A 12,316-nucleotide genomic window follows, 5' to 3' on the forward strand; every position below is an offset into this window, starting at 1 on the left:
TTTGTTTATACATATTTATAGAAAAATATTATCTGCAAAAGAGACACACAGAGTACACATAAATGTATCTTTACAGGTTCGGCACAAAAAAAAAACATAAACCATCTCTTCCTCTGAGCAAGCAACACTCATTCATGACTCAGAAGTCAACCGGGACCATAGGCTGTCATTTATCATAGACTGTATATATGTGTTTTTACAAATAGAATACTGTATGTGTTTTACATGCTACCTAGATATTAAATACTTCTATAATGTCCACAAGGATATTTATCTATTTGCCAGAGAATATGGAATATTTGTAAAACAATAGTAACTTGACATTTTTCAAATGCAGTCCTTTGTGGGTTACAGTGATAAAGTAAAGCACAAACTTTGACCACAGCCAGTTTGTTTTCTTAAAATCTAAGAGCAATCTTGCTCTGAAGAAAGTGCACAATGACCTGTTACATTTAATATAAAGAAGTGAAAATGTAGATCAATGCAAGCCTGTTTCTATCCTGTGGTGGGCTTTTATGTTTGTACTGTATGTAAAAATAAGTAAGAGAAATAATTTAGAATGGGTTTACCTTTAGCATGTATTTGACGGTAAATTACTCAGATGAATGACAGTGATCTCAGATGTGGTCAACCATATGAAGTGGTTATCTACATTTGCTGCTGCCACTGCTACAATGTCTACCTTGAATGCTACAGGTAACTGGAATTCACAGAGAAAGAAGAAAGATTGAGATCCTGAACATGTGACGATATAAAAAGCTCACTGGGTTCTCTTCTGAACAGCATTTTAAAGCTTTCCCCCTGCACTGTTCCCTGGGGATGGCAACGACACTGCACAAAACCAAGATGGCCACCTGTGCTTTCAACTGAATGTTCTTTCCCAGCATTGCTAAAAAAACTGTTAAAATCCATCTCTGGAAACACACCTTTCCACAATTTACACAGTGAACAGACCAGCTGAAACAGGAGCAAACGCAGTGAGTTTCATTTCCTCAGCTAAAACAGTTTGTTGCGATACCATGTGATCTGAGCTTACTTGTTTACTTAATGCAGCTGTGCATTATGGGAAAATCCTCTGTGGGGCTGTATGGGGGTGCTTAGGGAGCGAGGGGCTTGAAAGGACAAAGGAACACACGTCAGGCTTTGTATCCGCTGCACATTTGTCTTGTGTCCACAGGTCTTGGAACATTTAGAGCAGCAACTTTGGCATCATTCTCTCTGTCTCTTCATCTCCCTGTCTCACCCACGCTCAGTCTCTCATTCTCGCACATACTCTGTTACTCTCTCTCTTCCTTCAGGTTAATTCCCCTCCCCCCCTCCACTCTATCTCTCTCTAGGCGTCCTTCAGGGAGTTGATGCGGGCACAGATCTTGAGTGCGGGGCCGAGGCGCATGTTCATAGCATTCATCAGGTGCTCTTCGGTCAGTAGTAGCAGGGCCTGGCCGTCAATCTCCTGTGACCGGAACTCCTCAGCAATGTCCTGGCAGCCTACGGGGTGAGAGGCTGTGTGAGACAGGGACTGGCTCTCATCGTTCTGCTTGATCCAAAACACTCCTAAACCTGCACTGCTGTAGACAGGAGCCCAGTGTCACATCAACAGAACAAAGCACTACAGCTGGTGGGCTTCACATTTCCATTCAGGCCTCAGGTCAAATAATTAGATAAAACATACAGCTCTGTTCAGTGTTTAAAATATAATATATCAGCTGAAGCCATTATTGTATAAGATATTAACTTAAGCCATAATATAAAATGTCAGCTAAAGGCATTATGTAAGATGTCACCTAAAGCCATAATCTAACATGTCAGCTAAAGCCATCATGTAATAGGGATCCTCAACTAATTTTTTGGCATTAAGCCAAAATATGACATCATAGCCAACATAAATTGGCATCTATGCTGACGGACGCAGCAAAGTCTGTCAGCTATAATGTACTTAAGCCATAATATGATATGGCTATGTTCATAGTGTAATGCATTTTGTGTAGTACCATATGTTAGGCCGGGCGGGCAGTCAGGCAGGTTTGTCCACACATTTTGTAATGTCTTGCTGTGTGGTGCACATGATGGGTAGGTAGCAGGCAGTACCTGGCAGGCTGTAGATGAAGGACCAGACCTCCTGAACGGTCCAGAGGGTGGGGTTGGGCGGGGCGCTGGACGGGCTGCTAGGGACACCGCCCAACGCCTCCCTCGTCCTCACCAGCCCCCGCTCCCTCTCCCGCTCACGCTCCAGCTCCGTCTGGCGCCTCAGCCTCGTCGTCATGGGAACGGGAGGCTCGTCCTCTTCCTCCTCATTTCGTGACGGCTGGCCGTCCACTGCATTGTTGTATGGAGCTGCCACCTTTAGCCCAGAATGCAATGAGACACAGCGGTCTCACGACTTACAAGTCACTGACCTGTCTGAGGAAGTGAGTCCTCATAAGTCACTGGTCTTTCTGAGGAACTGAGTCCTCACAATCACCTGTCAGATGAACTGGGTCCTCACAATCACTGACCTGTCAGATGAACTGGGTCCTCACAATCACCTACCTGTCTGATGAACTGGGTCCTCACAATCACTGACCTGTCTGATAAACTGGGTCCTCACAATCACTGACCTGTCTGATGAACTGGGTCCTCACAATCACTGACCTGTCAGATGAACTGAGTCCTCACAATCACTGACCTGTCTGATGAACTGGGTCCGCACAAGTCACTGACCTGTCTGATGAACTGGGTCCTAACAAGTCACTGACGTGTCTGATGAACTGGGTCCTCACAATCACTGACCTGTCTGATTAACTGGGTCCTAACAAGTCACTGACCTGTCTGAGGAAGTGCTCTCTGTTGCCTCCATCTGGCCGACTAGGTGGACGGCCCCGTCTCCCGTCAGTCCTACGAGCCCAGCGCCCAGATTTATCAGCCTTCAACAGGCTGATGCGTTTAGTGCAGCTGACATTGAACCTGAGAGGAAGATGGAAGATGGAGAGAGAGGGAGCAACAGAGAGAAGGAAGGAGAGACAGGTCAGGTCTTTCACACACCATTCATGCAAGTGATTCACAGTTCTGGGTTTCAACACAGCAGAATAGCATTAATCAGATTACCACACCAAACCAGTAGCCTTTCCCAGATTATCACAGTTTCCAGCATCTCTTCTTCTACCTCATGTCTAAAGTATAAGTAGGACTCACTACTTATGCTGGTTTTGCCTGACAAAAAATGTATAAACCTAAAGCTTGTTCTGTCAGCCCCTGCTTCTCGGTAGTCTTACCAGCTGCACATGCGCAGTCATAACATCAGAGGAGGGCATTTCATGCACAGTAGGCCACAGGCATTGGGACGATGTGGCCAGGCACCACCCTGGAGGGCTACTGAGCACAGGTCAGGATGTGATACTAGACCATGGGGTGCATCAGCACACTGAGAAGCAATACTTTGAAAGGACACACTATCCAGTATCCATGAACATATTCTTATGATCAAATGCAGCATAATCCAACAAGGTTCTATCTTCAGATGAAAATGTTTACTTAAATCACTCCCCAGAATTTTGGGCATTGCTATCGATTAAAGCTAGAAGAAGGACTGTGTGATCTCTGGGTATCCCCGTTTTTCCTAAGCAAGAGCAATTAGATGGGCATTTGCCCCAAGTCTACATCTGGCTGCCAATATCTTTCCCCCTCTTTGATGTGTGTTCAGAGGGTCATAGAGGGAAATCTGTAAATGATTACATGTTTTGGTCTTTCAGTTCCTTATGAGAGTATGTGATTTTGGGCAAAATGGGATCCAGGTGCAAAGTAATACGTTCCTTAACAGAGGGGAAAAAAGCAAACCAAAACACATACTCCCTGTTCATACACGAGAGCAGGGAATCACTATCAAAGCATGCATAAAAAATAGGAACGGTTACATCATCTAGTTACATCAAAACAGGCCAATTCTCTACCAGATTCTGTGTGATATTTCAAAGAGTCTTATAGGTTAGCCTTGTATACATAGCCCTGTATTAGGAAATATACTGTATGTACATTGACGGTCTCCAGTCCAAAATGGCTTCTTGTTTTAGCCAGGCTGTTACATGGTTTAAATCGTAAAAAATGGGGGTACCCCTCACCGTCTGACACAGATCATGGAGCAGAAGCGCTTGGATCTGAGGAACGTGTGAGCGTAACCTCTCTTCCCGCAGAACTCACACTCCAGTACGTCCATCGACCCCTCCTCTGTACCATCTGCCAAAAGTCAAGATGAGACAAGCCATTCAGATATGGTAGTATGACATCGGGTGGGTGTAATGAGAATACATTGAGCACTAAACCAACCCTCGGCAGTTGGTGTGTCATCCATGTCCGAATCGGTGGAGTTCTCGGGGGGCTCCGTGTCCATGGGTACGTCACAGGGCGGCTGCTGCCCACCGTTGGACTTTGTCTCCTGGGCTTCGGGCAGAGTGGCCTGCTGCTCGACCATCAGGGAGGACCGGTTCACCTGGGACACACACTATGTCACATGACCATGCGTGCCACCCAGGAGCTTTTTTTTTTGTTGCGTTTCTCTGCTAATGGGGATGATGCCACACAAAGACGGGCAATGACAAGATGGCAGCTCCCATCTTAGGCTCTGAGCTCTCTGGCAGTTCCCACAATGCAATACAGTTCTTCTTTTTTTTTTACAGGTGTGGAGGGCACAGAGTGGGCATGTGCACAATCATTCTGCAAGCTTGTGATTTCTTTTCTACATTTGCTTGTGTGTGTGTGCACTGCCCCTCTTTATTAATTACTGTGGTGAAGCTTTTTCTACCCCTAGGGCTTCGCTAAAACCCCACAGCAACATCGGCTCCCTCTTGTGGACATACCGGGAACGGCTCCAGCCCCTCTTGGATGACGAAGCCCTCAATGAGGTGTGTGAGGATGTGGGGTTTAACGATCGCCTGTAGGGGCTGGCTCTCAGGACCCCCCGGGAGGCTTGCTGGGGGGTGCTGGCTGGCGCTTCTTACCACGGCAGGCAGGAGGGGAGGGGGGGAGGAGTTGGCATAGGGGGGCTCTCCGGGGGACCGTATCACAGAGGTGCTGCTCGTCGACGTACCGCAGGGGAAACCAGAAACATCTGGAGGCCAGAGCAGAGGACCAGAGTCACCACGCTGGATTCAGGATGCCCAAACCCACCCGCCACAGTCTTGTACTTCCATACACTTTGTCTTTCTGTGGGTTCGTTCATACATGGACCAGAACATACACTCTGAAAAAATGGTTCCAAAAGGCAGCCATTGATTTCATAGAAGAACCGTATCTAGTTCAAGGGTTCTTTGTCAGGGACCTTTCACACTTCACACCCACATGACAAAGGGTTCCACAAAGAACTGAAAAGTGTTACTCTATGGACAAAACCCAAATAACCCTTTTTTCTGACAGTGAGTTACAGGTCCTCAGGGAGAAAGCCCTTTACTTCAGAGTACCTGTGCAATTGTCCTTGTGGGTGCCTGTGTCCTCGCTGTTCCCCTCCGATCTGGTAGATGGCGACAGAGTCGGCGGAGTCGGAGTCATGTTCCTGCGCAGGTGCAAGGGTCCGTCCTCTCTCGTTTCCTCGGTGCACATCCCCTCCGCTTCGTATAGTCTCTGCCCCTGTTACCCCACAAAGGAACTCATTTAAAATGTGTCATCGAAAGCACTAATAATAATAATAATAATAAGAGGTAGGTAGATGGATTTGACCCAAACCCTGGCCCAGTGCACACTTACCGCAGGGGACTCTGTGGGGGCAGCCTGCTGCACCTTCAGGTCTACAGCAATGGTTTGTGGTGGCGGAAGGTTCTGGAAGGGCATCTGGACCAGCGCTTCAGCCACAGGGAGCTCGTCTTCGGACAGCAGCACCTGCCCAGTCGGCACAGACAGAGCCTGCAGGGAGAGCGGCTGCGCCGAGGCGGGCAGGGCGATGGGATTATGGGCCGTGGTCTGGGGAAGGGAGACGGCATGCTGGGCGGCCTGGGAGGAGACCGGGGTGCCGGTCGACGTGATCGCCACAGACAGAGGGAGCGACTCAACATGTGAAGGCAGCTGGGCAGGGCCAAGCCTCACCGACGGAGGCTGCGATTGGACAAGAGCCGCTTGGGGCTGGATAACAATGGCTGGGGATTGGCAGGTGGGCGACTGGGGAGGAGCCGGGGACACGACCACGGTCTGCTGCGGCTGCTGCTGGATGGCTGCCTGCGAGGTCTCACAGGGGAGGGTCGCTGCAGAGACGGCAGCGCAGTGCTGCGATTGGACCGTGGCTGGGGTAGGCGTGGTCAGGCTTTGAATGGAGACACAATGCTGGGAGGGGGGAGGAGTCTCTTGTGCAGTTACCCGGAGGGCAATTGGTTGGACCTGCCGTAGGGCACCGGCAGGTTGCTGGATGATAAGTTGGTGGTGCGCCCCCTTGTGGCTGGTTGTGCAGTGCAGCTGATGTTTCACCAGTGCCTGTGGCTGAATGGGTGAATACGATGCTGAAAGGGAAATATTATGAATATGACCTTGGAGCCAAACATATGGAGACATTTTCTAATATAAAGACACCCTATCTAGGGCTCCTACAGTACTTCTCAAGTACTTCTGAATTACCTTCAGGATTTTGAAGTTTTTAGGAACTTATTTGAAAGTTTATATTATAATATTATAAATGAAAGACCTTAAAATGGTACTGAGTAAATAGTTTAAATTTTTCAGCTGAAATGCTCACACTGTAAGCGGTTTATAGTATTGCAGTAATACAGTAATGAGATTATGTACCTTTGACAACAAAATGTTGATGTTGCTACATTCACTAATGTTGGTATTGTGTCACAAAAATTCACAATCCAACAGAAAATGAAGCACTTTCAGGGCACATTCACACAGTCACACGCTGCAGTGTGGAGGGCCTCTGTGGCCTGCGGAGCGACGTACTTGGCACAATAAGCTGGTGGGTGGAGGGGATGCGAGTGACCTCGGTGGAGCGGGGCTCGCTCGCGGGGGGCCCGTCAGAGGATTCGGCCTGCTGGCTGGGCCTCAGGGGGCAGATGGACATCTTGGGGAGGGAGGGCACCAGCGTCAGCCCCTGCGAGGAGGCCTTTAGTGGGACGCTCTGGGCCGCAGGCAGGGCGTTGGGTGGGTTAGCCCGAACAGCCAGGCTCTGGACCTGGGCAGCAGACAGGCTATGTGGTTAAAGTCCTAAAACCACCATTGCTGTGTGTTTATTAGTAATTGAGAGCAGTGAAAATGGATTGGAAAGAAGTCTTATCTGTTTCGGGTTAGGCTTGCAGGACGGTGGGGCGTGGCTCACCTGGGTGGAGGTGGGCTGAGACGAAGCAGAGGAAATGACGGGCAGCTCAGACTGCACCGCCCCCATCGTGGCGGTTGGAGTCAGAATTAGCTGAGGTGCCAGAGGAAGGGAGGGAGAGAGGGACAATGGAGGGAGGGAGAGATAAAGAAGGGAGAAGGAGTGATGAAGAACAGGGAGAGAGAAAGAAGGGAGAAGGTGTGATGAAGAATGAGGAAGAGAGAGAGAAAGAAGGGAGGAGGGAGTGATGAAGAATGGGGGGACAAAGAATATGGGAAAGAAAAGGGCAAAAAAGTAGGAAAGCAGAGGAGGGATAGAATGAGAGAGGGAGGAAGGAAAGAGTGGGATGGATACATGGAAACAGTGAGAGGAAGAGGGAGAGAGTGTGAGAGAGAGAGCATAAGGAACGAAGGGAGCAAAAGAGAGGGAAATGGAAAGAGACAGAGAGGGAAATTGAGTCCAATGAGCAAGCCAAATGAATGAGGAAGAGAAGGGTGAAAGAGCAACAAAAAGAAAGCAAAAGAAAATTGTTAAATTAAAAGGGAGCAAGAGAAAGTTAGGAACAAGGGGGTTAAAGAAGAGTGAGGCAAACAGAGAGAGACAAAAGGAGAGAAATAAAGACAAAATAGGCGCTGAAGGATATTAGTAGTTTAAGAAGAAAGCATATATATTTTACACACAAAGAATATTCTTAGAATATTAACTAGCTTTGGGGAAAGATGCTCTGGCATGGTGCACGGATGTGTACTTTCTGTTTTCTATGTTCACTCATGGTGACTGAGTGTGTTTTTATAGAGTAAGAAAGTTTTAGCGTGAAGCTAGAAGAGTCAGACATCAGGTTTTACTGCTAATTTCACTAATTTCACAATTCAAACATAATTCAAATATAAAAAAATGTGCTTCATTTGAATTTAGAAACTGAGTGAATGTGTAAACAAATAATGGCATATTTTCACTTGCGCACAGCCAAAAATGTTCTAGCACTGAACACGTCCCTTGAGATTCTGCACTGCACACACCCACTGTTGTGTATGGTGTACAAAAACAGCACAGCATGTGTCTTGTGTGTCTACGCTGGTTCTGTTATCTCTTGTACCGCACCAGTGGGTTTTCAGTAGATACATTTCTTATACCGCTGTATTTTGTAAAACATAATTTGTGCCCAAAAATATTTGATAGCATTATTGATATTGCTTATTTTAGGTCTATTTATATTTTATCATGCAATGCAAGCCGCACCCAACAATTCGGGTACGGCTTGATGTTTCAGCTCCGTGTACCTCTTCTGCCTCTCTATTTCTCATTCTATTTAATTCTTCTGCATGGTGGTATTTGTGGTATTTATTTTCAAAGCTGCTGCTTCATACTCTCTCCCAGGTAGGCCTATGTTAAGTCCTCATAGCATATACATGTATTGAAATAGCCATCATTATCTGGCTATTGCTTTGGAAAACAAATCGTTAACTTTAAACATTATACTTTGAAAAATGAATGAATTTGTAGGTTGTGATTAGTGGACTATTGATACACCTAATGAAGCTGAAGATCACATTACTGGAAAACCACTTTTGTTTCATACACGATAGAATTCTTTGGTCATTTAGATTAATACAGTGAAAACAAGAGTCTGATCGTCATAAAGATAAACATATAAAGGTACAATAGGTAATTTCTTGACTTCTAACAGTCAAGAAATGAATAGCAGCAACAAACACCTTGAAACCACAACACTGTTTATCCCTCCAACTTCTCTGTAAACGCGCTTGAAACACCATTGGCTGTGGCAATTAGAATCAATTTATTGTACATTTATACAATGTTTTGGCGAAGTGTCAGGCCATCAACTTTATATTTTGAAAGTCAACATGTCAGTGAGCCTTTTTCAATGATCGGAAGGGATTTACAATAGTCTTGTAACAATGTTTTAACACAAAACCGTTCCTTTTGTACCTTTAATATTGAAGGGATACCACAGTAACACCAAAAACTTTGAATATTTGGTGCAGTAATGGCTATAGAAAACTTAATCCACAATATCAGTGAATTTTCATCAGCAGTCAGGATCTCCTGTATCTATGCCATGCACGTAATCTTATGGTGTCGAAAAACCTTTTGTTCTGCAGCTTGCCTGGCTCTAAGAGTCTCAGTAAAAGTCTTCACAGAATTATCTATGGGGTTGCATTTCACATGCAAATCAAATATTTCTGGATTTTTGTCCAATCCTTGGGTTCAGAACAGTTTGAGGAGAGCCAAAGGGGGTCAGGAAATAGTTAGTCAGGGGTGGGTTTCCCGAAAGCCTCTTAACGGTAAGAACCTCTTTAAATGCAACTTATAAAATAACATGGGTTTTCCCCGAATACATTCATACATTCAAGTGTCTCTTTAGTTCCCTCTTAAGTTAACAAGGATCAAGATCACTCGTTCGCAGCAAAGAAAATCTTTTAGACCCTGTAGCCCACACAATACACATGCGCTTTCGATGCATGCTTACAATAACAGCATGTAACAGCCTAATTTCATTTATATAGAAAATATTGTAAAAATATAAAATACGTATATATCAATGAAATAAAAACTGTGTTTGATCCATGACCATGACAGTGTATTAAATTTAATTTAACGTGATTATGTCACATTGATAACTTGATTATTTTTAGTCCAATTAAATGGCATTAATAAGCAAATGATTAATTAGGCCTTGGCTTCATTAATAAAACATATTGCTGCGCCTGTATACTTGTATAACTCTCTTGCCAAAGCAATCCCTGTGTTGTGGACAGTAGGCTAAATTGTCAGGAATGCATTTCAGAGAATCTTTCAAATCCTTGAACCTCGTTAAAACACCCGTTAATCATAAGATCCAACGTTATCGGGAAACCCACCCCAGACTGGTTCAATGCCCTGGTAGCGGTCTCTCGTGCGCCCCCCCCCCCCTTACCATCTGGGTGCGCAGGTACATCTGAGCCTGGCTGCAGGTGGAGGAGCCGTTACCCAGAAGCATGGCCTGCTGGGATATAGCGCCCCCTGTGGCTGTTGAGGTGGGGTTCTGGGACCGGCTGATCAGCTGGGCTGTCACTGGCGAACTGGGCAATGTGATCTAGGCCAAGGGGGAGAGAGAGAGATAGGGGGGGGGGGGAGGTTGGAAGGGTACAGAAAACGTGAGGGGAAAGCAGAAGAAGAGGTGCACCACAGATAAGAAAGGGGGTGTCAGAGGTGAGAGGAAGAAGAACAACAGGGCACAAGAAAGAACCTGGTTCTGGGGAGTGGAAAAAGAAGCCACTCACATATTTTGCTCAAAGTTACACTTCTGACCATTTCATACAGAGCACATGGTGACTGCACAACAGCTTTAACATATTTGAAATAGCTTTAACACAACAGCTATTTCAAAAACCACTATCACCCTCATTCACTCTGAAGTGCTTCAGATTATGAGGGGTGCTATATAAATGTATTGTTGCTATTGCAAATATTATTATTACTATTCATCATCTAAGAATAATTCTGGAGTATAACATGCCATCTTGCCATTTTGTATTGCTGATCTGTGTAGCTTTGCACTTTTAGCGTAGTACAACCAAATGGCTGTTTCTTAGCTTGATTTTCTATAAAATGATTTGCAAATATTGCTAACAAATAGGATTTATAATATATCTGAATAATACACACTTCATTAAAGCATGTAGGCAGTAGGCTTAAGAGTTTAGTGGCATACAAATGCAGTGTGTTTGCTGTCCTATAGTACTCTCTTCCAAAAGTCAAATGTTCATGATTAGTTTGATAATGATGCATGTCTTTCACTAGAATACCTCTTCCTGTTTACTTTTAGAGTCAATTTGTCTAATCACAAGCAGTACTGAGAAAAGCAAGAATGAATCAAAACAGACTTTGATCCCTTCTCATGAAGACCCCACACCCCATCTTTGAATAATTTTACAATCTTGCTACACAAAGCAATCAAGCCTCAAGCTAACACTGTTGCTATATTTCAACACAACAATGACAGCATGTTCCTTCAGAGGGGCCACAAGGTTAATCGCAGAGAACACAAAACGTTTTTACAATGTCGCTACAGTGTAACGGCAATGTTCTAACATTGACGAAACATTCCAGTAGCATTGCGAGAACCATTTGTGTTAAGATGGGCAGCGCACTGCTAATGATCAGAGCAATGTCACCGAGCTGCCAGGCTTGAGAGAGAGGGAGAGAGAGGAGCAGAGAGTGTGAGAGAGAGAGATAGGGAGAGACAGAGGGAGATACATACCGAGGCCTGTGAAGTTCCAGGAGACTGGGGCATATTCCCATTGGGCGAGGGGGAGGTAGAGGGCGACTGCCTGCTTCCTGATAGCGTGGTCTGAGAGATCGAGAGGTGCTTTCAAGAGCTGAATGACGAAGGCGTGTTAGCACACTTGCATCCACACCCAGGCACACAAACACACAGCGCAATCCGTGAGGTGTGAATAGAACAGTTCACACACACGCACACACGCACACACATAGTGGTGTGACGGGGAACTGACAAGGCATGCGTGCTTTGATGTCCCTGGAACTCATCGAGACGGTCGGTGACTCACTGTGCGCACTGTCGCTTCGACCTGGGGCTTTGATCATTTCTCTTCACAACCCTGACATTAGGTACTTTTCTGTGGTCCTACCACAAGCTTTCGTTACTAAAAGTTCAACATACGAGACAGAGGCACAGTTGAGGAAGTGGAAAATATGTATGTGGTGGTGGGGTTCTGAATGGGGGCAGGTTTATGGGGTGCCAAGGTTCTACAAATAATGTTGGCGACGTTTAAGTCAATGGTGAACGAAACAAAGCATTGGCTTCAGGAAAAATACTACACTCTAAATGGCCGTGTCATTCACGCTGATGCTGTTAGCTGTAGGACTAGCTGGAGGAACTGACAGAAAGAAAAAGGAGGAGATGGTGGCAGATAGAGAGGCCACAGCAGAACCACAGGAAGCAACTCAACATACAAACAGCATGCGCGTGCATCTGCATGTGTGTGCATGCATATGTCAGTGTGTATGAGTGCATGTGTGTTT

General features: G+C 45.8%; 1 protein-coding gene across 7 annotated transcripts in view; it reads right to left on the reverse strand.

Moving 5' to 3' along the window:
* Window positions 1-12,316, reverse strand: part of phc3 (polyhomeotic homolog 3 (Drosophila)) — a 24,886-nt gene continuing 12,570 nt past the window's right edge. For 3 of the 7 annotated variants that reach the window (XM_061244086.1, XM_061244084.1, XM_061244085.1), the window contains exons 4-15: window positions 11,532-11,621; window positions 10,206-10,364; window positions 7,271-7,360; window positions 6,895-7,126; window positions 5,713-6,455; window positions 5,430-5,595; window positions 4,830-5,080; window positions 4,300-4,462; window positions 4,095-4,209; window positions 2,805-2,943; window positions 2,089-2,341; window positions 1-1,488 (exon numbers count right to left, since the gene is read on the reverse strand). In XM_061244086.1, the coding sequence (XP_061100070.1) occupies window positions 1,334-1,488; window positions 2,089-2,341; window positions 2,805-2,943; window positions 4,095-4,209; window positions 4,300-4,462; window positions 4,830-5,080; window positions 5,430-5,595; window positions 5,713-6,455; window positions 6,895-7,126; window positions 7,271-7,360; window positions 10,206-10,364; window positions 11,532-11,621 (2,556 nt within the window). In that variant the 3' untranslated portion in view covers window positions 1-1,333. Of the gene's footprint in view, window positions 1,489-2,088; window positions 2,401-2,804; window positions 2,944-4,094; window positions 4,210-4,299; window positions 4,463-4,829; window positions 5,081-5,429; window positions 5,596-5,712; window positions 6,456-6,894; window positions 7,127-7,270; window positions 7,361-10,205; window positions 10,365-11,531; window positions 11,622-12,316 lie in introns of those variants that run through there. The other 4 variants (XM_061244088.1, XM_061244087.1, XM_061244089.1 and 1 more) reach the window with 4 other exon arrangements.

The sequence above is a fragment of the Conger conger genome, chromosome 5 (genome assembly GCF_963514075.1).
Source record: "Conger conger chromosome 5, fConCon1.1, whole genome shotgun sequence".
In the NCBI taxonomy this organism is placed as follows: Eukaryota; Metazoa; Chordata; class Actinopteri; order Anguilliformes; family Congridae; genus Conger; species Conger conger.